The sequence below is a fragment of the Drosophila novamexicana genome, unplaced genomic scaffold (genome assembly GCF_003285875.2).
Source record: "Drosophila novamexicana strain 15010-1031.04,08,12 unplaced genomic scaffold, DnovRS2.1 tig00000462-arrow-pilon, whole genome shotgun sequence".
Taxonomy (NCBI): Eukaryota; Metazoa; Arthropoda; class Insecta; order Diptera; family Drosophilidae; genus Drosophila; species Drosophila novamexicana.
In genome coordinates this window covers 3,209,767-3,232,861 of record NW_020824806.1, presented here as the reverse complement: position 1 = coordinate 3,232,861, position 23,095 = coordinate 3,209,767, and the positions used below count along the sequence as shown (strand labels likewise).

The window sequence follows — 23,095 nt, the reverse complement described above, 5'->3', positions numbered from 1 at the left end:
TTTTGTAAATTAGCTTGCAATTGCAAATGTATGCGTTAATAAGCTGTTGTTGAATTCATTAAATTATTGTTCATTTTAATAAAATTGTTATAAATTGTTATCGTTACTTTAGTTTATACTGTTAATGTTGCAAGTTGCCGTCACTTAGGATCTAATCTGATGCCAGCTTCAGTGAGAGTCATGGGTTATATATGAACCAATGCTCTTCTAAGTCTATAATACATTATTGAAAGTGCATGTATACTATTATTAATATTATTAAAAACACGCGCTTAATGCTTTAATTAAACGATAAAGGCGACTCTTGGTGGCGATTGTGACTATAATGCGGTGTCTGTTTCGGTTTCGGTCTGGCGACAATCATCCAAGTTTAATTGATTTCATTCATTATGTAGCACATACATATGTACAGAGTTGATGTAATGTATGTGTGTGTGTGTGTGTGTGTGTGGATGTGTGTGTGTGTGTGTGTGTGTGTGTGGGTGTTTAAAGATACATATATCCACTTTCATCGTATTATAACAGATAGATGCATGCATGTTGTATATATATATATTTATATAGATGTATGTATGTGTAAAGGATAAGCAAATTAAAGACAATTATTAAATAAGCGCCAACATTTAACGATCGTAAATAGATAGTGTATGGTTCTTGCTGCGACTTTTGCCGCTCACTTTTCTCGCTTTGCCATTGCAAGTGGAAGACTGTTGGGTCTTTTTATCTGCGACTGCGCCGGCACTGCCATGGGCAACGGGTTGGCTGGCGTGCCTCCGGCTTCCGCTTGCTGCTCCTTGTCTTATTGCGTCTTTAGCTCTTTGCCAATGCTGTACGAAACGATTTTGCTCCAATCGATCTTAGTTCTGGTAATGGGCAGCTGTCGGCGCATCGCCTTGAACGTGGTGTCCGACATGGTTTGGTAGTTCTCCGAGATGGCTAGCTGATATTCGTTCTCCGCCTCTTCGATCAAACGTATAACCTCATTGGCCAATTGCTGTTCGTTGGACACAACAAGACTCTCACGGCAATCCTTTGATGACACCAGCTGAACATTGCCATCCTCGTAGTAGTGCACCTGCACCTTCAACACGCCCTTCAGTTCCGCCGTGCCGCTGCCAGCCTGGAAGCTGACGTGCCACTGCGAACGCCATCTGCCATTCCAGTAGTTCTTCGGCTGAAACTGATGGTCCTCAATGCAAACAGTCAGCGTCACCTGGTTGCCTTGCGACTTGCCAAACACGGAGCTTACCTGTGTGAAAATAAAGTTATCAAAATAAATCAAAAATCTAGAATACCCAGAGGTGTTCACTTACGCCGTGCCTGTAGTGATTGGCGGTATATGCAAGGGTGGCCAGATCCAGGGCAGCGCGCCACGACTCCGCGCTAGCATCGGCCTCCAAATCCTGGTAGTCGGACGCCTCTTTCCGTAGGTGGTCGTATTTGAAGGACTGCTTGGTGCGAGGATCATAGAAGCGACCGTTCCCTGCAAATATTAATAAATATTCACTTAAACCAATTTTACAAGAGTTAATATAGTATTAAAAAGAATATTTATAATCATTTTCGATAGAGAATAACAGAAATATTAATGAATTCGCGTGTTCAATGAATTCTTATCAATAACTAAATGTTGATAAAAATAAATTCCGAAATAACATTTCCGATGAAACAACATTTTTATCAAGGATTTCGTTTTAATTAATTGGAAAAAAATATATATATGTTAAATAATTAACTATCCATGTGCGAGCAGTTTTGAAGTTTAACATCGATTGTTTTCAGTGTAACCAAGTGTCGTCAGTGTTTGTATGTGTGTATGCATGTATGTTTGTATGTTTGCATGTGTGTGTGTGCATGTAGGTCTGTGTGTTTTGGCTGCATTTTGAAGCTTATGCCCATATATGGTAAGCCTCACAAAATATACGGGAACCAACTCTCACCAGCTGACGCCCACTCGCACTCCTTCCCCGAAAAAAAAACGTCGGTGTATGGATAATGTTGAAATACGCACCCAAATCGTTGTATTCGGAGATGATCGCGTTGTGTTCACTGCCCTCGACACGCACTGGCGTCAACTGATCCTTGTTGTATTGGGAGAAGGCGTGGCTAGCGCCATCCTTCAGCAAGGCATCGTTCTTTAGCAGCTCGCGGACGTCGTTGAAGACCTCATTGAATTCACCGGGCGGTGCATGCAATATAAAGTCGGAGACAATGCGTACCTTTTCCGCATCTGTAATCTGTGTTTGTTCCATAATTTCGTTGGTGATTCACGAATTTGGGGCAGTGTTTGGTTTTGATGATGTTGTTGTTATTTTTATACTATCGCAACTTGTCTTATTCCGTATGTGTGTGTATATGGGTATGCACGGCAACTGTAACTGGCATAGGTTTCCACCAAATTGGTTTTCAACTTATTTTATTTCTAGTAATATTAAAGTTAATCCGGCCTTTTTTCTTTTTCAAGCAATTAATGTGAAGACAATGAACGATGACGATGACAGAGTTTTTCGCTCAGTACTTTTTTAGTATTTTGCTAGAGCTGTATGTTTTCTATGTTGTCAGAAATATCGATATATCGATAGATGCGCTTAGTTATGGCGGAATGACACTTGACACTTTCTTTCGATATTTGACTGCTCACAAAAAAGTTCTAAATAATATTTTTTCATTCGTTTTATAGTTCATTGCAATTAAACAATTTTAAATAAAAATTATGAACAGTTTTAGATTATTGACTTTTAACATAGAATCATTCTGGTCAAAACAAAACCTTTTTAAGCTTAAATCAAATTTTAAAAATGTTTAAAAATCGACTTTTTAATCTAAATTTTATACTTAATTTGGAATTTCTTTGAAATGCAATTCAAAATAAGAATATATATATAGATAGTGAAAAATACAAACCAATAGACTCTAAATCTTGTTAGAATTTGATTTCAATATTCTTGTAATCTTTTTTCAGACATTAAAAACCTTCCATAATATCAGAGTCAATATATATTTACTATTTTCACAAACTGAATAAATTACTAAAAGAAATTTCTGCAATACTTGTAAATAAATATAGGACGATTCTTTAAATGCAAAAGCAACGCGAAATAACTTAATGAAAAAAATGAATAGACTTGTCCTCGAGAAGTTTGCAACCTTTGAATATTGTTTATAAATGACTAAGCTTTACTTTTTCTTCTTATTCTTGCTCTGCGCGGCAGCCGCTGGTGCGCCAGTCAGCGCCGCCAGCTCCTTCTTCAGATTTAGGAGCACGTCGAGCTCGGGCTTCCAAATGGTCGCATCCCCGCTGGCCTTTAGGCTGCGCACCTTCTCGCCCTGCTGTGCGATTTTGTCCTCCAGTGCTTTTATTTTACCCGCATCCACGGCGACGTTGGCTGGCACGGCAGATGCTGGCGCGGCAGCTGCAGGCGCTGCCTTGGCCGCGTCCAGTTGCTTCTTTAAGGCGAGCAGCACATTCACCTCGGGCTGCCAGACAGCCTTGTCTTTTGTGCTGGACTTGAGCTGACGCACCTTCTCGCCTTGCGCCTGCACAGCCTTCTCCAGATCTTGCACAGATTGTGTGGCTGCAGCTGGTGCCGCTGCTGGGGGCGTCGTCTTCTGCGCCGCTTCAAGCTGTTTCTTCAGTTCGAGCAGTTTGTTAACCTCCGGCTGCCAAACGGTCTTGTCTTTTGTGCTCGCCTTTAGTTGACGCACCTTGTCCGCCTGCGCCTGCACTGCTGCCTCCAGCTCAGCTGGTTGTTGCGGCGCCTCCGCCCTGGTTTCCTGCGTGCCGCCATATTTGCCCTTGAGCTCATCGATGAACGCCTGCTCCAATTTTGTGAACAGTGGTGAGGGCTTGCCAATCTTGTGGCCCGTCGGCAATAGGATGGTGGCCAAGGGTTTGCTAAAATTCAATTTTTAAAATTTATTGAAAATTTCCAGGACTATGCCCATTGGAGCTACTTACTTGGCGTCGAGTGGCGTTTGCTTGGCATTCAGCTGAGCGAACAGGTTGCGCGCCGTGCTGGGCATGTAGGGGAAGAGCAGGTTGGCCAGCAGACAGGCTATATTGGCGCACAGGCCAATGATGGTGGCAGCGCGAGACTTCTGCTCATCGTTGCCCTTGAGCAGCACCCAAGGCTGTTGGGTTTGCATGTAGCCATTGCCATGGCGTGAAATTGCCAGCAGATGACGTATGCCATCGCGCAGCTTGGCCTTCTCCAGGGAGTTGATGTAGCCACGCAGCTCGCGATTGATGAGCGCCAGGAGCACCAGCTCGTCCTGGTTGAGTGCAATTTGCGGCACAGTGCTATTGAAATTCTTCTCGCAGAAGACCAATGCGCGATTGACAAAGTTGCCCAAATTGTTGAGCAATTCGGAGTTGTTGCGTGCGGCCAAATCATTCCAGCTGAAGCTGGAATCCTGACCCTCTGGACGTGCCGATGCCAAATAGAAACGCCAAACGTCAGCGGGTATGCCCGTCTCCTGGGCGTCATTGCCAAAAACGCCAATGCCGCGACTCTTGCTGAATTTGCCATCCTCATAGTTGAGATATTCCGTGGCCATGATGTGGCTGACCAGCGTGTTGCCCTTGTTGATGGCAAGGAGCACACTGGGCCATACGACCGAATGGAAGGGCACATTGTCCTTGGCCATAAACTGGAACAGCTCCACATTAGTGCCAGCAGCAGGCTGCCACCACTGCAGATACTCATTGGTGTAGCGCTTGGTCATGGACACATAGCCAAACGGTGCATCGAACCACACATAGAAGACCTTCTTCTCAAAGTTCTTGTGCGGCACGGGTATGCCCCATTTGAGATCGCGCGTAATGCAGCGCGGCTTCAGGCCCTCGCGTAGCCAGGCTCGTGTTATGACCCGCGCATTATGCGTCCAGCCCTGTTCAACACGATCAACCCACTCGCGCAACTGCGGCTCCGCTTTGGGCAGATCCAGAAACAGTTGATCCGAGGAGCGTAGCACGGGCGCGCTGTTGCACACCTTGCAACGTGGACGCACCAATTCGGTGGCATTCACCAGCTTGCCGCACTTGTCGCACTGATCACCGCGTGCGTCCTCATAGCCACAGCCAGGATGCGGACAGGTGCCCTCCACAAAGCTGTGAAAAGGAAAATTAGACGCTTTTCAATTATTTACATATATCATATCATATTCACCGATCGGCTAGGAAACGATCGCATTTTTGGCACAGCAGCTGCTCCACACTCTCGGTAAGTATGTAGCCCGCTTTGTAGACATCGTGGAAAGCCTCTTGTACAATGCTGAAAACAGAAGATGCTAGCATGAAGACAATATATCAATTTGTATAAAGTCAATTCAACTAACTCGGTTTGCTCCTGGGTGGTGGTGCGTCCAAAGTAATCAAAACCAATGCCGAACCAGCGGTAAATGGAATTGTGCAGCTCGAAATACTTGTCGCAAATCTCACGCGGCGTCATATTCTCGGCCAGAGCCTTATTCTCCGTGGCCGTGCCATACTCATCCGTGCCACAGATAAGCAGCGTATTGTACCCAGCTGCACGGGAGTAGCGCGCAAAGATGTCGGCGGATAGCACACAGCCAATTATGTTGCCCAGATGTGGTACATTATTGACATACGGCAGGGCTGAGGTGATGAGCACATTACGTTCTCCAGCCTTTGGCAGCACAGTGCGTGCTTCGGCTAACTCCTTTGGTTTAGAGTATGTGAAGGCAGCACGTGCCGCATTGATCTCCTCGTCCGTAATGGTGTCTGCCACGGTGGGAGCTGTTTCGGCCAGCAGTTTGCCAGCATCCACCGAGCTGGAACGCTTGAGCGGCACATGATGAAGTCCACCATAACGATTTGCCTGCTGCAACGCATTGAAGCTAAGCTCCTTTAAGGGCTGCTCGCCCAGCACTTGTTGCACCTCAGGTAAAGCTTTTATTTTGTCGTACCAGCTGCGCAGATTGTCCACGTGTTGGGCACCTTTGAGTGTGCCATCTGGCGCCAGTAAGCACCAGATGACTATGTCCGCAGCGCTTAGCTTATCGCCCGCCAAAAAGGGCGCGTTCCTGAGGCAATCGTCCAGCTTCTTTACGAGACCATTCAGCACAGGCAAGGCGTTCGGATCCGCGCGATGACCGACGGCCATATGATGAGCCAGCGCTGGCGCCAACAGTGTTGTGGACCACTCTAGCCACTATAATTAATATATATTAAAATTAATTGAATTAACCTTCTAGGGGGCAACACATACCTCGTCCCGCTGTTGACCCTCGTCGCCCAGTAAATATTTGGCTATGGCTGCCGTGGAGAACAGCCGCAAACCAGTGTCCAGTTCGAGCGTAGGCAGCACCAGCAAATCCTTGTACTTGGCATCTGCAAGTTGCAAGCATTGTTGCATCAGTTAACTGTTATTCAGACGTTGCACGTTGCCGGCTCGCGGGGATTTTTTTTTGACTTACCATTTAGGTTAACCAACTGCACTTGGACCGCCCGCTTGGCGAATTTGGCGAGCATCAGCAGCTGCAGGCCCAGCGGATTGCCCTCATTTGTGTAGATAATCATTTTGCAATGGCAATTGCAGCGTTCGAAACTAGTTTAAATCAATTAACGTGGCAAAAACGGGTTAATAAAAGCCTCAGATCGCCTTCGCACGCGTATTGTCAACTATATGCATATATTAGGAATGAGCAAGTAGGCGATAGCTATCGATTGGAGCAGCGCACGCCTAATTAATTGTTATCGGAACTAAACAAACGAAACAGCTGTTGGCGACAGATGGCGCCAGTCAGCGTAAACAGTACGTAAACATTTTGTGTGTGCTTCGAAAGAATTTGTGCATTCTTATTAAAATGGGCGAACGAAAGGGTCAAAACAAATACTATCCGCCCGACTATGATCCGAAGAAGGGCGGACTCAACAAATTCCAGGGCACTCATGCGCTGCGTGAGCGCGCTCGCAAAATCCACCTGGGCATCATCATCATCCGCTTCGAGATGCCCTATAATATCTGGTGCGATGGCTGCAAGAATCACATCGGCATGGGCGTGCGCTACAATGCGGAAAAGACCAAGGTGGGCATGTACTACACAACGCCCATTTACAAGTTTCGCATGAAATGCCATTTATGCGACAACCACTTTGAGATCCAAACAGATCCCGGTAATCTGGACTATGTAATACTATCGGGCGCGCGACGGCAGGAGAACCGCTGGGACCCGCTCCAGAACGAGCAGGTGGTGCCCGAGACCAAGGAGGTGCAGAAGCGACTCTTCGATGATGCCATGTACAAGCTGGAGCATCAGGCCAAGGACGTCAAAGCGGCTGCCGATGCCAAGCCTGTGCTCCAAAAGCTGGTGGAGCGTAATCAGAGCGTATGGGATGACAATTATGTGGCCAACTATCGAATGCGTGCAGTATTCCGCGAGCAGAAGAAAGAGCTAAAGGGGCAACAGGAGGTGGATCGTCAGCTGCTGGCAAAAAGCAGTCTGGACATCGCGCTGTTGCCAGAGACGCCGCAGGATAGAGAAATGGCGGCATTGATGAAACTTCAAACCAGAAGCGCCATGGAACGCGAGTCGGAGCAGCGCCTCGATCTGCTCATGCGACCAGCTTTACCAGGCGCCACGATAACCACATTTGGCGGTCTGAAGCGGCAAAAGGCGCTCAGCACACAGCTGCAGCTGCAGGATTTGGGCATTAAGCGTAAGCCGGCGTTGGCAGAAACAGCAACGGCAGGAGAAGAAGCAGCTGGAGGAACAACACTAAGAGAAGCATCAGCAGCAGCATCAGAGGATACATCTGAAGCAATAGCAGCCACAGGAGAATGGGCAGCGGGAGCAGCATCAGGTGGAGGAGCAGGAGCAGGAGCAGGTGAAGCTGCAGGCACAATAGAAGTACACAGTACAGCAGCAACATCGCCAGCTGCTGGGGCACTCAGCTTATTGGGCGACTATGCCAGCTCCAGTTCTGAGGAGAGCAACCCCGATCCCAATGATTGACAATAATGCTTTCTAATGCACACAATAAATGGAATCGATTTAATCCGCATAATACAACAGTAGTTCCTAAAAAAAAAAACAACATTAATACAGCCCTTCGTTCAGGTCATCAATGGCACTGTCCAGGCTATCCTCGCCGGCAGTGCCGACATTCTCATTCTGATCGGTCTTGTAGAGCACCTCGCAGACCCGATTGCAGAAATCGACATGCTCATTTTTGTTGATCGTTTCCGTGAGGAGTATCTCGATCTTGCGCAGCTTCTCATAGGCCTGATCGCGTATCTCAATTGTGTTGGCAATTTTAGTATTCAAATCGTCAATTTGGGATTCGAGAAAATCATTTGATGGCTCCTCTTTCATCATGGCGCGCGGCTTGATCGGTTTGGGCTGGACCGCATTGGCTGCCGATTTGATATTCTCCAGGCCAGGCGCCTGCGAGTCGAAGAACTTTTTGAACCATTGCAGGAACTCAAAGTTGTCCTGGAAACGACCCTTTATCAAGCGATCCAGCGGCACAGTTTTGTCCAGCTTGACGCGTGTGAGGGCGCCCTGAAAGAGCTTCATGTTGTGGAAAAATTCATGCTCCAGCTTGGCCGACATTTTGACCCGCTTCAGATTGATGCAGTTCGGAAAGATCATCTCCATCATTTGGCAATAGGCCACACCTGAAGCAGAGATTGAAGCTGTTTTATATCGATCTTTTGATGTTAGTTCTCACCTCCAGCTATGCTCACCCGAAGCCATCTCTTCGATTTTCTTAAAATGCCCATTGACCATATTGTTGACCCAGTCGAGCATCTGGTGGCGCGACATGTTCTCCCCATTGGCGCTGGTCAGCGAGACAGTTGGCTTCAGGTCGCTCATCTTGCACGTCTTTCGATCTGTGTAACTGTATATCTTTATATATGTATGTCAATAAGTAATATTAACTATTTACTGTAACACTTTTGCAGCTGCGGCTTTATGGCTTTCGGGAATTTATGGTTTGATGTACGTGTCCACGAAATGGCTTTATAAAAATATATATATTTTTGGTTTATATTTCTATATTAGTGTCGTTTTATTTGCAAATGGACTAAACTGGCAGTGCCTAAATCTGAATTAATCAAAATTTGTATTAAATTAATAGTCTTGTGACTTATTTTTCCTTGCTTGCTTTGCGACTGCTCTCGCCTACAAATTGGTATTGTTTAATCTTCAATTCCTTTTTAATTGAGCTTTTGACAGTGTGGCAACGCTGCCGCAAAGCGGCAGGATCAAATGACAGCGGCTTCAGCTTAGGTATCGATACCAACATCGATTGGCATCGATATACGATTTAATGTATGCACATATCAGTTATTCAAATTTATATTTGCAGCTTACAAAGATTTTATTTTAAATTTGCGCTCAACTTTCTTAACAAATTCGATGAAATCTTTGTACAAGACCTTGGGCAGCTCCAGGGCCGCAAAGTGTCCACCCCTTTGGTAGTAGGTGCTGTGTATTAAATTCTTATACTTGTCCCGCAGCTGCAGATCCAGAAACTGCATAATATCACCCTTGAAACGGGCACAACCCGTGGGCACAGACGTGGGCACACGTTCCAGCTGCAGTTGCCGCTGCTCCTTGGTATAGGCCTCTGCGTAGAGGCGCTGTGATGTCGTTATGGAGTTGGTCAAATAGTAGATCATCACATTATCAAACAGGGCGTCCAGCGTGTAGCGCTGCTTGAGTCCGCCGTCGGGCAGCGAACGGTAGCTGGCATTGGTCCACGTGGAGAACTTTTCGAGTATGTAGGCGGCCAGTCCGACAGGATTGTCGGAGAGCGCGGCGCCAACAGTGTCGGGCTTTGTGGCCTGCAGATGGAAATAGCCGCTCTCCTCCATTAAATATCTGAACTCGCGAGATTTGGGAAAGAAGAAATCCTCAAAGCCACTGGGCACAAACAGGCCCGGCCAGATGCCCGCCAGCAAACCCTTCACCTGCGATCTGGGACTCAAATTGTTGCACATATTCGAGTGATAGCCGAGCACATTTTCCGGATAGAGCGTGGCTATGTGCGAGCCCAGCACGGAGCCCCAATCGCCGCCCTGTATAAAGAACTTGTCATAGCCCAGACGCAGCATCAGGTTACGCAGCATAACAGCCACCTGAGCCGGGCCCAAGCCTGGTTTTGAAGTGCCCTGAGAATTGAAGCATATGAAGCATATAGGCGGCAATCGATTATATATTTATATATATATATTCATATCTACCTGAGACCAGCCATAGCCCGGCAAGCTGGGCACAATCACGTTGAATATGTACTTGTTATTGGGATCCAAATGACTTTGATGCAGCATGTGTATCAGGTCGTAGAACTCACGCACCGAGCCCGGCCAGCCGTGCAGCAGCAGCACCGGATAATGGTTCTTGCCCACCTTGTTCTCATCGTAGACCATCAGGTTCAGAAAATGCATGCGTAGACTAAATTACAGCTTATCAATTGGATGAGCGTGATAAGCGCTTATCATTCCGGCACTCACCCTTGAATTTCGGTGGTAAAGTGATTGAATTGCCACAGGAAGACCTCACGTTCGCGCCAACGCGGTAAGTAATCGTCGCGCCAATAGGCGACCAGTTCCTTTAGATAGTCGCTATTGAAGCCATATTCAAAGGCCACGCCCTCAAGGGGAGGTGTAAGGCGTAGCGTGCGATTCAATTGCTTAGCCAAAGCCTCAATGGTCTGGCGATGAGAGAGAGAGAGAGAGAGAGAGGAGAGAGAGAGAGAGAGAGAGAGAGAGAGGGAGGGAGAGAGAGAGAGAGAGAGAGAGAGGGAGAGAGAGAGGGAGAGAGAGAGAGAGAGAGAGAGAGAGAGAGCAGCATGAGAATATATATATGCTAAATAATGTCCTGGCAAATAAGACCTCAAAGTCAGGGAAAGCTCATTCTCACTTCAAAGCTTGGGTATCTGAGCGTTGGACGAACAAGCGAGAAGTCGCTGGCTCAAATTCAGCCTGTCTGATATTTTGACACGGGCAACGCCGGGTAACTTCTCTAGTTACTTATTATCACTTACCGCCTCTGGGTACATAAGACGATTGCCCACCACCTCGGAACTGTTGGCCAGATAGGCGGCATAATCTTTGGGCTGCTCCTCATCGCCCCACCATTGCTGTGGATCCAGCGTGGGCGCCGGCAGATCGCCCCACAGCTGATTCAGACGCTTATAGAACATGCCGCCGCCAATGGCCAGCAGCAGCACTAGAAGACGCGTTATGGTTGACATAGTAGGCAGCTCGTCGCACTTCCACTCCAGTCAAAGGTTCTCGTCACACTGACTCGCCCCGCCGCGACTAAACGGACAGTCATTTGGCTGAGATTGCAGTTGTTTTTGTTTTTCTTTTTAGTGATCGTCAAACTTCGCACACACACGATGATATGTGATTTTGTTTGTTTAACTGGGCTACATTTGAAAAGTCATTCGGCTTACAAATAAACTTGAGACTACATTTTAGTATAGAGCAGGAGCTTTCCCATGACGCATATGCCACACAATTTGGCCGGCTTTAAAGCTTTTCTCAAAGCTCGTTTTTGGCGTGTGTTGGGTAATTCTCAACTTTGCAAATTGGGGGTAATTTTAGATACAGCTGCGCGGCTAGCTAGGTCAAAAGCGCTTGGTCTCTAGTTTGAAGGGTATTTCAAGTACAGCAACTCGTTAGCGACAATTAATGAGTTTCATTTATAAATGAGAATCAGTTACTAGCTTAAATATTCAAATAAAATAATATAAAATTCTATACTATATCTCATGTAAATAAAGGGTATGTGAGAGTCGCACATGCCCATAACTTATCTATTACGACACTTTTGTCTAAGCTTTGTATGTGCACATATATGTATATACTATACTTAGCACAGGGAATTGATTGTTATGCTGTAGACAATTGTATATGTTATATGTTTCCGAGCCCATACTTTTCAAATTGAGACCTCTTTAGCATTCCGATAATGCCTATTGATAAATAAACAATCTTATCAATTTCAAAACGTTTTTTATATAGAAAATAAACAAAAGTTTTATATATTCCTTGTGCCGCTTCTTAAAGTACAACCGAAAATGGATATGGACTCATTCAAGTTTAGGGAAAAGCCTTCTTCACATATGCCACAAAGTCGTCATAGAGCTGCTGTGGCACCTGGAACGCGGGGAAATGTCCACCGTCGGAATAATGGGTGCTGTGTACCAGATTCGGAAATTTGTTGGCCAGCACCGAGTCCGGAGTGTGCGCGACCTCATGGACAAAGCGCGCACAGCCGGCGGGCGCCTTGATGGGCACACTGTCCACGTCGAGGCTCAACTGTGCGCTATTCATTGACTCGGAATACAAGCGCACGGATGTGGTTATCGAGTTGGTCACATAGTAGATCATAATGTTATCCAGCAGCTGATCATAGGTGAAATGCTTGGTCAGACCGCCATCCTCCAATTTCTTGTACTCTGGATTCGTCCATGTGGAGAACTTCTCGAGTATGTACGCCGCCAGGCCAACGGGATTGTTGGCCAGCGCCGTGCCAATGGTGTCCGGCTTGGTGGCCTGTATATGCGCATAGCCGAATTCCTCCAGGATCATGAAAAACGTGTCCCCCAGGCCTTTGTAAAAGTGTGCGTACTGGCTGTCAACGTAGAAGGACGGGAAGAAGGTGGCTAGCAGCTGGCGAAGATTGCCCATGGGACTGTTGTTAGCACACAAGTTGGAGTGATAGCCCAGGGTGTTCTCCGGGAACAAAGAAGCCAGATTGGCGCCAATAAGGCTGCCCCAATCGCCGCCCTGAATGAGGAACTTATTGAAGCCCAGACGCACCATCAGATTGCGCATAATCACCGACACCTGAGCCACGCCCAGACCAGGCCTCGAAGCGCCCTATATGGAAGAGGAGCAGTATTCAGGAGACTGCAACATGAAGCAAAACTCAGTTAAATCTCACCTGAGACCAACCATAACCTGGCAAACTGGGCGCTATAACCTCAAAGACATACTCGCTCTTATCGCTGCCCGTGGTCAGCAGTGGAATAAAATCGTAAAATTCGCGCACGGTGCCGGGCCAGCCGTGCATCAAGAGCAGCGGCAGCACCTTTTTACCTGCCGCATTGCTGGGCTTGGCGTGTATAAAGTGAATTCGTAAACTGTAACAATTGCAAATGCGTTGACGTGAATATTGATAAGAGATTATCATAATATATGCCAATATGTATGCATAATCCAACATACAAATGGGCACAAAATCGCATTGCTCACCCCTGGATTTCGGTCTGGAAGTGCTTGAATTTCTTAAGGAACTGCTCGCGTTCATTCCATTTGGGCAAATAGCTGTCCCGCCAATATTTCACAACCTTGTTCAATTCCTTGGCATTGAAACCGTACTCAAAGCCGACGCCTTCCAGCGGCTCCTGCAGCTTCAGCGGACGCGCCAGCTGTGCCTTCAAATCGGCAATAATCTTGAGAGTAAAAGAAAAAAAAAAAAAAAAAAAAACAATTAATATGCAAGGCAGCTGGGCAAACGTGTTTTTGGTACACACCAAAAACAAAAGAAAAGAAAAAAAAAATGCAAATTTTGATCTATGACCTACCTCGGGCGCAACACTTATGTCATAAGGCGAAACGAGCTTATTTTCTTGGTATGAACCCTTCAGCTTCGGTCCCCAATATTCATTGTTATCCAACTCTGGCCGCTTGCCGGGCGCGCCCAGATCGCGATAGTTCTTGTAGCCCACAGCGACCAGGATGGCAAAGCCGCCGATCAGTATGCGCACAAATGTCGCCGATGCGGATGGCATTTTTCTTTCTTTCTTTTTTGTTTTTGGTATATGGAATCCAGCTGTGGCCTAACGACTAATTAGATTTTTATATGCTCCAAGCGCGCCAAGACCGACGCGACCGTTCGCTTTCGCTTTACACAGGCAACTGTTGAACGGCGAAAATCAACGGAGACCGGTCCCTTGCTGTGAGAAAAATTGCGTTAAGAAACAAACAGAAACGAATATCATGATTGAGAGACGGAAAAAAAAACAGCACACGCTGAATTGCAATATACGTTTCCGGTCATAGTAATAGAGTCACTTTGAGATCGTGCATGATAAAGCTTTGTGTAGCGGCATAAGCACACACATTTTATAGAAATTCCTGATCCTGCTTAAGTTTCACACAAACATTCCAATAAATATCGCAAGATAGTGCTCGGATAAAAAATACCCATTTTGTTAGTATGAGTACTCTTGAAACTAACTATTCTAATTATTATTTAAACATATTCATGTTCTCTTATTAATTGTGTTATTATTAGTTACTAACTATAAATAATTTACATCTTTAATATCCTAGTTATTTTGGCACAACGAACTATACATGTATAACATTTAAATGCATTTTTTTTATATAAAGTGCTTTTAAAGGTTCTATATGAATGGCACGCAATGTAGTTGCTTTTTTTGCTCTGCTGTGCGCTCACACGCATACACATGCAAATACGCACACAACTAACTTTAATAAATATACATGAAATTTAGGTAGGTAGGAGAGCAGTGCGATCAACCGCTAGTCGTGCCTCTCGTGAGTCAAAGCTAGCACGAAGATGTAAATAAAGTTATTTTGCATAAATAAATAAAAGTGAAATGTATTCAGTGACGACTTCTCTTTAATCGCTGTTTTCTTGAGTAACAATTTTATGAGCTTTTAGATACACAAGATACGAGGAATTTCAATGAATTTGGCATAGATTTTCAGACTTCATTTACATAAATCGGCATAACAAATTAAAGCTCTCCTCCATAGCACATAACAGTTATGCATTGCGAGCATGACAAAGCAGCAAGACAATTGATAAACATGATTTTGTGGTAATTGAATTTGAAACGAATACTTTGTTCATATCAGTTGCAAAATAAAGTGCGGCTAAAACGATGATAAGCAACAAACACGAAAACACAAAGTGCAGCATTCAGTGTTGGAAAGCAAACGAAGTTGGATTTTAAGAAAGGGGCGCGCTTTTTAAAATGAAAAAAGATTAGATTGTATTTTCGCACAATCGACTCTCGGTCGACGATGCAGATGGCATTTTTATACCCTGAACCCATTAAAAATGGGTATAAGGGTATATTGTATTTGTGTAAAATCCAAATGTATGTAACAGGCAGAAGGAAGCATCTCCGACCACATAAAGTATATATATTCTATATTATTCTGTCTGTCTGTCCGTCCGTCCGTCCGTATGTATGAACGCAAGGATCTCAGAACCTATAAGAGCTAGAGACTTGAAACTTAGAGACTTTTAGATGTAGATGCTTCTAGTTCCCGCGCAGATCGATTTTGTTTCCGATAATCGATAACTTACTCCGTTTCCAAGCAATCGATAAAAATTGATATCGATATCCTGTTTTTTGGGCAATTTTGGTAAATAATAAGAGCTAGAGTCAACAAACTTGACATATAGCTTCTCAAATGGAATATATATATATGCATTTGATGTTGAATGAAGATAAGGGAGCTCCCGAATAGAACCTCTCACTTGTTTAATATTACGTTCATGCAAATGGCTTGGGTATGCAAAGTAAGTATATTGATTTAGATAAAGCTACCTATCTATATGGCTTGAATAAATCCAGTGGAGAGAGCTCGATTGGGACAGTACTTCGTTTAGCATAATTTAATGAATCTCACTTGAGATACTCCAAAAAGGTGGACTTTGCAAGCGAAACGTTTTTGGCCAACAAATTTTTTTTAATGAATGCCATATGATAGTAGGGATCCGTACGCATTCAAAAAGGTATAACATTTTAAAATGAGATTATATTTACCCGAGAGTTTCAAAAAAATCGTCTAACAAGTTGAGATATTCGAACCTACCCCGATTTTGGAAAAAAACGTGATGTAACCCATTGCTTTTTGGTCGATTTGGGTCAAAATTTAAATTTTTATTTTTCTGATGCCAATCGATAGTACTCATCCTTAGAAGTCAAAAAAATCAAAATTCATGTGAAAATGGTACCCTCAAATATCCTACATATACATATATCCTATAGGTCAAAATTTCCAATTCCCATAACTCGGTCAAAACTCAACCGATTTTCAAAAGGCTTGGCTTTTTGTCCATGGTTTGACCTCATTATCAATTTGGCATTCAAATCTGACAACATAAATTTTGGTCAAAATTCATGTGAAAATGGTACCCTCAAATATCCTACATATACATATATCCTATAGGTCCAAATTTCCAATTCCCATAACTCGGTCAAAACCTAACCGATTTTCAAAAGGTTTGGCTTTTTGTCAATGGTTTGACCTCATTATCAATTTGGCATTCAAATCTGACAACATAAATTTTGGTCAAAATTCATGTGAAAATGGTACCCTCAAATATCCTAATTGTACATATATCCTATTTGGAGATATAAATCCAAATTTCCAACTCCCATAACTCGGTCAAAACTCAACCGATTTTCAAAAGGTTTGGATTTTTTTCCATGGTTTGACCTCATTTTCAATTTGGCATTCAAATCTGACAATATAAATTTTGGTCAAAATTCATGTGAAAATGCTACCCTCAAATATCCTACATATACATATATCCTATAGGTCAAAATTTCCAACTCCCATAACTCGGTCAAAACTCAACCGATTTTCAAAAGGTTTGGATTTTTTTCCATGGTTTGACCTCATTTTCAATTTGGCATTCAAATCTGACAATATAAATTTTGGTCAAAATTCATGTGAAAATGGTACCCTCAAATATCCTACATATACATATATCCTATAGGTCAAAATTTCCAATTCCCATAACTCGGTCAAAACTCAACCGATTTTCAAAAGGCTTGGCTTTTTGTCCATGGTTTGACCTCATTATCAATTTGGCATTCAAATCTGACAACATAAATTTTGGTCAAAATTCATGTGAAAATGGTACCCTCAAATATCCTACATATACATATATCCTATATCAAAATTTCCAATTCCCATAACTCGGTCAAAACTCAACCGATTTTCAAAAGGTTTGGATGTTTTTCCATGGTTTGACCTCATTATCAATTTGGCATTCAAATCTGACAACATAAATTTTGGTCAAAATTCATGTGATAATGGTACCCTCAAATATCCTACATATACATATATCCTATAGGTCAAAATTTCCAATTCCCATAACTCGGTCAAAACTCAACCGATTTTCAAAAGGCTTGGCTTTTTGTCCATGGTTTGACCTCATTATCAATTTGGCATTCAAATCTGACAACATAAATTTTGGTCAAAATTCATGTGAAAATGGTACCCTCAAATATCCTACATATACATATATCCTATAGGTCCAAATTTCCAATTCCCATAACTCGGTCAAAACCTAACCGATTTTCAAAAGGTTTGGATTTTTTTCCATGGTTTGACCTCATTATCAATTTGGCATTCAAATCTGACAACATAAATTTTAGTCAAAATTCATGTGAAAATGGTACCCTCAAATATCCTAATTGTACATATATCCCATATGGAGATATAAATCAAAATTTCCAACTCCCATAAGTCGGTCAAAACTCAACCGATTTTCAAAAGGTTTGGCTTTTTATCCATGGTTTGGCCTCTTAATCAATTTGGCATTCAAATCTGACAACATTAATTTTGGTCAAAATTCATGTGAAAATGGTACCCTCAAATATCCTAGATATAGATATACATATATCCTATAGGTCAAAATTTCCAACTCCAATAAGTCGGTCAAAACTCAACCGATTTTCAAAAGGTGTGGCTTTTTATCCATGGTTTGGCCTCTTAATCAATTTGGCATTCAAATCTGACAACATAAATTTTGGTCAAAATTCATGTGAAAATGGTACCCTCAAATATCCTATACATATATCCTATATCAAAATTTCCAACTCCCATAACTCGGTCAAAACTCAACCGATTTTCAAAAGGTTTGGCTTTTTATCCATGTTTTGGCCTCTTAATCAATTTGGCATTCAAATCTGACAACATTAATTTTGGTCAAAATTCATGTGAAAATGGTACCCTCAAATATCCTAGATATAGATATACATATATCCTATATCAAAATTTCCAATTCCCATAACTCGGTCAAAACTCAACCGATTTTCAAAAGGTGTGGCTTTTTATCCATGGTTTGGCCTCTTAATCAATTTGGCATTCAAATCTGACAACATTAATTTTGGTCAAAATTCATGTGAAAATGGTACCCTCAAATATCCTATACATATATCCTATATCAAAATTTCCAACTCCCATAACTCGGTCAAAACTCAACCGATTTTCAAAAGGTTTGGCTTTTTATCCATGGTTTGGCCTCTTAATCAATTTGGCATTCAAATCTGACAACATTAATTTTGGCCAAAATTCATGTGAAAATGGTACCCTCAAATATCCTACTTATACATATATCCCATATGGAGATATAAATCAAAATTTCCAACTCCCATAAGTCGGTCAAAACTCAACCGATTTTCAAAAGGTTTGGCTTTTTATCCATGGTTTGGCCTCTTAATCAATTTGGCATTCAAATCTGACAACATTAATTTTGGTCAAAATTCATGTGAAAAAAAAATCGTCAAAAAAGTTTGTTTTTATACCCTGAACCCATTAAAAATGGGTAGAAGGGTATATTGTATTTGTGCAAAATCCAAATGTATGTAACAGGCAGAAGGACTCCATAAAGTATATATATTTTTGATCGGCATCAATAGCCGTGTCGATCTAGCCATGTCCGTCTGTCTGTCCGTCCGTCCGTCCGTATGTATGAACGCAAGGATCTCAGAACCTATAAGAGCTAGAGATTGAAAATTTTAGATATAGGTCCTCCTAGTGCCTGCGCAGATCGAGTTTGCTTCCGATAATCGATAACTTGCTCCGTTTCCAAGCAATCGATAAAAATTGATATTGATATCCTGTTTTTTTGGGCAATTTTGGTAAATAATAAGAGCTAGAGTCACCAAACTTGACATATAGCTTCTAAAATAGAATATATATATGCATTTGATGTTGAAAGAAAAGGGTTCAGGGTATCCTCTAGTCGGGAGCTCTCGACTAGAGCCTCTTACTTGTTTTTTATTGGGATTTGGAATCCCTCTGTAATCTAATGACTAACTAGACTTAAAATGAAATAGGTAGGTTTGTCTTGTCTTTACTTTATTATCAATACATTCTGTGCTCTATGAGAGCTACAACATTCTTCTTAACTTTCACCGTGCAGTCCAACTTTTTTTGCAAATGCCGTAAAATCATTGTACAACATGGATGGCATTTCCAGGGCAGCGAAATGGCCGCCGTGCTGGAAATACATGCTGTGTTTTATGTTGGTAAACTTGTCCTGCAGCTGCCATTCCGAAGCTGCGGGCAAATCAAACCTAAACCGAGCACAGCCCATGGGCACGGAGGTCTGCACGCGATCCAGCTGCAGGTCACGATATGGCTTGGACACGTTCTCGGCATAGAAACGTGCGGCTGTTGTAGCCGCATTGTTCAGATAATAGATCATCAAATTGTCGAGCACCGCCTCCAGGCCAAAGACGGTAACAATGGCGCCAAAGTCCTGCTGCAGGCTGGGCCCACTGCAGGTCTGGAACTTTTCGAGAATGTAGGCGGCCAGCGCAACGGGACTGGAGGTGAGTGCGGCGCCAATGGTGTCCGGCTTTGTGGCCTGCAAATGATAATAGCCGCTCTCCACCAGCAGCATCTGATACTTCTCCCATATGCCCACATGGTGATCGTAAAACATGCGCGACTTCAGCACCTTCTCGGGATAGTAATTAATATAGACGCTCTTGAGGAAGGAGAGCGGTGTGCTCAGTATGCACATATTTGAATGATAGCCCAGCACATTATCCGGATACAGTGTGGCCAGGTTGCTGCCAATAATGCTGCCCCAATCGCCGCCCTGAATGAAGAACTTCTTGTGGCCCAGTCTCAACATCAGATTACGCATCACGGTGGCCATTTCAGCGGCATTGAAGCCCACGCGTGTGGCAGCCTAGGGAAATAAAACACATGACATTGCCATAAATCAATAGACATTAAATATATATATACTATATGTATATACTCACATCCGACCAGCCGAAGCCAACGAGCGAGGGTGCAACCACTTCAAAGGCATAGTCGGAAATGTTTTGATCCTTGTTCAGCATTGGTATAAAATCGTAAAATTCACGCACCGAACCCGGCCAGCCGTGGAGCAGCAACAGCGGATAGACATGCTTCTTTTCCGCCACCTCCTCGGCAACGCGCTCGTGTATGTAGTGAATCTTTAAGCTGCAGATTGTGGAAATTTATGAAATTGGCTTAGGCCATGTGGAGAGTCGTCCACAGATGCTCACACACATACACACACACACACACACACACACACACACACACACACACACACTCACCCCTGTATCTCGGTGGTGTACTGCTTCAGCGAGTTCAAATACGCCTGGCGCTCATCCCACTTGGTTAGATACTTGTCACGCCAGTATTCCACAAACTGCTCCAATGCGTACGTGTTGAAGCCATACTCAAAGGCGATGCCATCGAGGGGCTCGGTTAGCCGCAGTGTGCGATTCAGTTGCTGTCGCAAATCCTCAATTTCCGCCTTGGGCACATCCAATTTGAAATCATAGATTTTCGTATCGGGCACATAGTTCTTGCCATCGCCGGGTCCCCAATATGTATCGTCTTTGTACTCTGGCCTGGGCAGCGGACGTGTCAAGTCTGTGAACAACAGATAACCGTAGCCCACAATGCCAGCAAATATGGCCACAATCAGTCCAAATATAACCAGGCACTTCATTATTGGCTAAAATCCGTCTAAGCAAAACAACAATTCCGAGTGTTTATCTGCAGCCTAATGACTAAAATTTTAATGAGCTGCCTCCCCAAGTTTCCAAAAATTCATCGAGTATGCACAACCGCTCTCCGTGCTCGCCGTAAACCAACTGATGACCGACGCCTGGAACGCCCGAGAGCTATTGTTAATCTATACTATATAAAACATATAGAAATATGTATAAATAAATATGATAGTGCGCCTTTGCGCACAGTGGGACGTGCACATAATTTAAAATGTGCGCTGATAATGAATATTTTTGTGTGTTGCTTTTTTTTTATATAGAAGCGTTAAATAAACTTTGAAACTGACCTATAATACATTGAAATGCATTGCTAATTAGTTAGCTCACGTTTTCCTTTACAAATTTCAGGCTTTATCTATATATATATTAGCTGTACGATTTGTGTTTGATAATTATTAAGTAATATGTATAAACATAAAACGATTAAGAAATATATTTAAGCTATTTGTTTATATAAAATTATTGAAATATATATTAAACGCTATATAAATAATAAATAAAATATAAACATAAAATTTTTTTATATTATATATTTAATTTTTTGTATTAAAAAAAAAGAAATTATTTAATATTACACATTAAGCTATAGATATAAAAAACTAAATTATTAAATATTATTATTATTATTATTAAATATTATATTATTTTATGGCAAATTATAATAAAATATATCCTCTAAAACTCAACTTAATATATAATTACTTTTTTTTAGTAAATTTGATTACAATCTACACAAACATTTAATTTAATGAAGTTAACATACTCTTAATTTATTCTTTTAAAAAATCAAAAGCTGTAACATTTTGTATTCTAAATGTTTTAAAAAGTTTTTAAAATTTGTAGACAAAACAGGCTCCATTCGCTTAACTCGAATATCATTTGAGAGATAAGTTTGCATGACTTTCCATTTCGTTGTTTCATAAACCTGATTAACTTGAATAGAAGTTTGCAAGTTCCATTCATAAGAAGTTTTCCATAGTTCGTTGTCATTTCCTGTCATTCGCGCCGCAAAATAGATAGCTTTTGGCTGGTTTCTCATCGGTTTCAACCACTGTGCGGTACAATATACGATTGTCACTGGGCTTGTCTGTTGGTTGAGAACATTTCGAAGATATGCGGTCCGTGCCGGGAGTACCTGGAGTACCTGGAGCTTAAGTGGACGCTATCTTATCGGAAACCCTCAATGGAACTTATTTATTCTTATTTATTACCAAGTTCCCACTTGTTGGGCCCGGCTGCTGCTGATGTGGCCTCAAACATTTCTGCAACAGCAGCAGCAACAACCACAACAAGTAGGCCACGTGGTTGTTTTAAAAGATGTTAACAAAATGTTTGAGCCTAAAAACAAAATATATATTTGTTTAGTCCCAGTACACAAAACAGAACAATTCCAAATTTGAAGATACACATATACCTATATATATATATATATATATATTAAATACCAAAGACATAGCCAAACGCTGTATCAGAATGGAGGAGGCTGGCGAGCTGCATGTTTCGCCCCATATAACCTTGAAGATGCAATCGGCGGATCGGGGCGTTATTCTCTTCCGCATACGTCGCCTGATGCCGCTGGGCAAGCTGAAGGATGCGTACTGCTCGCAGATGGGCTTGTCCAAGGATTTGGCTAGCCTATCGTTCGATGGCGAGAGGATCAACGATAATGACACCGCCAATTCGCTGGAACTCGAGGATGAGGATATGATGGATGTGCTGATGAAGCGTCAATCCGAGGCTGGCGATGCGGCGATCCGGCCCGCCGATGCACCATCCAGCTAGTTAGCATTTTTGAGTTGGTTTTCGTTTCACACTCAACAAAAATTTATAAAGTCTCCCCACTTGACGCAAGGTCAATGAACTGCAGTTGGGTCAAGGCGCAACGGCGCGCGGGGGTACTTTTCCATGAAGGGGTTGTTGCACTTGTCACTGCGTGTGCTAGGTTTAGGGTTAGGGGTTGGGTTGGGTGGGGGAGGGCCGGTGCTCAAAGGCGCCGGCTGCCTGGTATAATTTGTGTGGCTAACAATTATGTCGTCGACATGCACAAGCGGTGCCAGGAGAGCGCGCTCCAGGCCACAAAAGTGCCGCGAAACATGCAAGCGCTACCCCTCACCTTGCCGCCCCCTAGCAAGCTGGGCGTGGCAGCAACACAAGAAACAATTCAACAATGGGAATTGGAATGCAAGTGAAATTAACGCAATTAGGCCGCTGCTAGTAGAGCTAAATTCGATTCCGGCCAAAAACTTGCTGCAATGATGCACTGCAGCC

General features: G+C 43.1%; 8 protein-coding genes across 9 annotated transcripts; 2 read left to right on the top strand and 6 right to left on the bottom strand.

The window, feature by feature from the left end:
• Positions 1 to 10: 10 nt before the first annotated feature.
• Positions 11 to 2,500, bottom strand: LOC115760998 (F-actin-capping protein subunit alpha). Its single transcript, XM_030702609.1, has 3 exons — positions 2,012 to 2,500; positions 1,314 to 1,483; positions 11 to 1,249 (listed from the first exon to the last, which is right to left on the bottom strand). The coding sequence occupies exons 1-3, from the start codon at positions 2,250 to 2,252 to the stop codon at positions 800 to 802; spliced, it is 861 nt and encodes a 286-aa protein (XP_030558469.1). The 5' UTR covers positions 2,253 to 2,500; the 3' UTR covers positions 11 to 799.
• Positions 2,501 to 2,847: 347 nt separating this feature from the next.
• Positions 2,848 to 6,630, bottom strand: LOC115760918 (methionine--tRNA ligase, cytoplasmic). Its single transcript, XM_030702491.1, has 6 exons — positions 6,439 to 6,630; positions 6,231 to 6,352; positions 5,338 to 6,173; positions 5,169 to 5,273; positions 3,959 to 5,110; positions 2,848 to 3,895 (listed from the first exon to the last, which is right to left on the bottom strand). Exons 1-6 carry the CDS (start codon positions 6,539 to 6,541, stop codon positions 3,178 to 3,180), a joined length of 3,036 nt encoding a protein of 1,011 aa, XP_030558351.1. The 5' UTR covers positions 6,542 to 6,630; the 3' UTR covers positions 2,848 to 3,177.
• Positions 6,631 to 6,723: 93 nt separating this feature from the next.
• LOC115760632 (coiled-coil domain-containing protein 130 homolog) lies at positions 6,724 to 8,029 on the top strand. The gene has a single exon (XM_030702084.1). It carries the CDS (start codon positions 6,829 to 6,831, stop codon positions 7,975 to 7,977), a length of 1,149 nt encoding a protein of 382 aa, XP_030557944.1. The 5' UTR covers positions 6,724 to 6,828; the 3' UTR covers positions 7,978 to 8,029.
• On the bottom strand, positions 7,998 to 9,090 carry LOC115760633 (microtubule-associated protein RP/EB family member 1). 2 transcript variants are annotated; one of them, XM_030702086.1, is made up of 3 exons: positions 8,915 to 9,090; positions 8,712 to 8,866; positions 7,998 to 8,642 (listed from the first exon to the last, which is right to left on the bottom strand). In XM_030702086.1, the coding sequence occupies exons 2-3, from the start codon at positions 8,839 to 8,841 to the stop codon at positions 8,062 to 8,064; spliced, it is 711 nt and encodes a 236-aa protein (XP_030557946.1). In that variant the 5' UTR covers positions 8,842 to 8,866; positions 8,915 to 9,090; the 3' UTR covers positions 7,998 to 8,061. The 2 variants fall into 2 exon arrangements, with proteins under 2 accessions (XP_030557946.1, XP_030557945.1); XM_030702085.1 differs by having other exon boundaries at positions 8,712 to 8,858; positions 8,915 to 9,088.
• A 162-nt stretch (positions 9,091 to 9,252) lies between these two features.
• LOC115760631 (juvenile hormone epoxide hydrolase 1) lies at positions 9,253 to 11,278 on the bottom strand. The gene is made up of 4 exons (XM_030702082.1): positions 11,018 to 11,278; positions 10,485 to 10,684; positions 10,215 to 10,425; positions 9,253 to 10,142 (listed from the first exon to the last, which is right to left on the bottom strand). Exons 1-4 carry the CDS (start codon positions 11,225 to 11,227, stop codon positions 9,339 to 9,341), a joined length of 1,425 nt encoding a protein of 474 aa, XP_030557942.1. The 5' UTR covers positions 11,228 to 11,278; the 3' UTR covers positions 9,253 to 9,338.
• Positions 11,279 to 11,976: 698 nt separating this feature from the next.
• LOC115760798 (juvenile hormone epoxide hydrolase 1) lies at positions 11,977 to 13,896 on the bottom strand. Its single transcript, XM_030702294.1, has 4 exons — positions 13,571 to 13,896; positions 13,239 to 13,438; positions 12,928 to 13,126; positions 11,977 to 12,863 (listed from the first exon to the last, which is right to left on the bottom strand). The coding sequence occupies exons 1-4, from the start codon at positions 13,775 to 13,777 to the stop codon at positions 12,081 to 12,083; spliced, it is 1,389 nt and encodes a 462-aa protein (XP_030558154.1). The 5' UTR covers positions 13,778 to 13,896; the 3' UTR covers positions 11,977 to 12,080.
• A 5,229-nt stretch (positions 13,897 to 19,125) lies between these two features.
• On the bottom strand, positions 19,126 to 20,888 carry LOC115760713 (juvenile hormone epoxide hydrolase 1). Its single transcript, XM_030702180.1, has 3 exons — positions 20,366 to 20,888; positions 20,042 to 20,246; positions 19,126 to 19,965 (listed from the first exon to the last, which is right to left on the bottom strand). The coding sequence occupies exons 1-3, from the start codon at positions 20,764 to 20,766 to the stop codon at positions 19,171 to 19,173; spliced, it is 1,401 nt and encodes a 466-aa protein (XP_030558040.1). The 5' UTR covers positions 20,767 to 20,888; the 3' UTR covers positions 19,126 to 19,170.
• Positions 20,889 to 22,192: 1,304 nt separating this feature from the next.
• On the top strand, positions 22,193 to 22,776 carry LOC115760782 (small ubiquitin-related modifier 2-A). Its single transcript, XM_030702273.1, has one exon. It carries the CDS (start codon positions 22,301 to 22,303, stop codon positions 22,607 to 22,609), a length of 309 nt encoding a protein of 102 aa, XP_030558133.1. The 5' UTR covers positions 22,193 to 22,300; the 3' UTR covers positions 22,610 to 22,776.
• Positions 22,777 to 23,095: the final 319 nt, after the last annotated feature.

Coding starts and splice junctions, on each gene's coding strand:
- LOC115760631 (XM_030702082.1), bottom strand. CDS start 11,227: ATGTCAACCATAACGCGTCTTCTAGTGCTGCTGCTGGCCATTGGCGGC. Junction 10,426..10,484: donor TTTACCACCGAAATTCAAGG/GTGAGTGCCGGA, acceptor GCTGTAATTTAG/TCTACGCATGCATTTTCTGA. Junction 10,143..10,214: donor CGGGCTATGGCTGGTCTCAG/GTAGATATGAAT, acceptor TTCAATTCTCAG/GGCACTTCAAAACCAGGCTT.
- LOC115760798 (XM_030702294.1), bottom strand. CDS start 13,777: ATGCCATCCGCATCGGCGACATTTGTGCGCATACTGATCGGCGGCTTT. Junction 13,127..13,238: donor TTCCAGACCGAAATCCAGGG/GTGAGCAATGCG, acceptor CAATTGTTACAG/TTTACGAATTCACTTTATAC. Junction 12,864..12,927: donor CAGGTTATGGTTGGTCTCAG/GTGAGATTTAAC, acceptor TCTTCCATATAG/GGCGCTTCGAGGCCTGGTCT.
- LOC115760782 (XM_030702273.1), top strand. CDS start 22,301: ATGGAGGAGGCTGGCGAGCTGCATGTTTCGCCCCATATAACCTTGAAG.
- LOC115760918 (XM_030702491.1), bottom strand. CDS start 6,541: ATGATTATCTACACAAATGAGGGCAATCCGCTGGGCCTGCAGCTGCTG. Junction 5,111..5,168: donor GATCGTTTCCTAGCCGATCG/GTGAATATGATA, acceptor TCCTTTTCACAG/CTTTGTGGAGGGCACCTGTC. Junction 3,896..3,958: donor CAAACGCCACTCGACGCCAA/GTAAGTAGCTCC, acceptor ATTGAATTTTAG/CAAACCCTTGGCCACCATCC.
- LOC115760632 (XM_030702084.1), top strand. CDS start 6,829: ATGGGCGAACGAAAGGGTCAAAACAAATACTATCCGCCCGACTATGAT.
- LOC115760713 (XM_030702180.1), bottom strand. CDS start 20,766: ATGAAGTGCCTGGTTATATTTGGACTGATTGTGGCCATATTTGCTGGC. Junction 20,247..20,365: donor TACACCACCGAGATACAGGG/GTGAGTGTGTGT, acceptor CACAATCTGCAG/CTTAAAGATTCACTACATAC. Junction 19,966..20,041: donor TTGGCTTCGGCTGGTCGGAT/GTGAGTATATAC, acceptor TTATTTCCCTAG/GCTGCCACACGCGTGGGCTT.
- LOC115760633 (XM_030702086.1), bottom strand. CDS start 8,841: ATGAGCGACCTGAAGCCAACTGTCTCGCTGACCAGCGCCAATGGGGAG. Junction 8,643..8,711: donor AATCGAAGAGATGGCTTCGG/GTGAGCATAGCT, acceptor TCTCTGCTTCAG/GTGTGGCCTATTGCCAAATG.
- LOC115760998 (XM_030702609.1), bottom strand. CDS start 2,252: ATGGAACAAACACAGATTACAGATGCGGAAAAGGTACGCATTGTCTCC. Junction 1,484..2,011: donor CTCCGAATACAACGATTTGG/GTGCGTATTTCA, acceptor TAATATTTGCAG/GGAACGGTCGCTTCTATGAT. Junction 1,250..1,313: donor CCAATCACTACAGGCACGGC/GTAAGTGAACAC, acceptor ATTTTCACACAG/GTAAGCTCCGTGTTTGGCAA.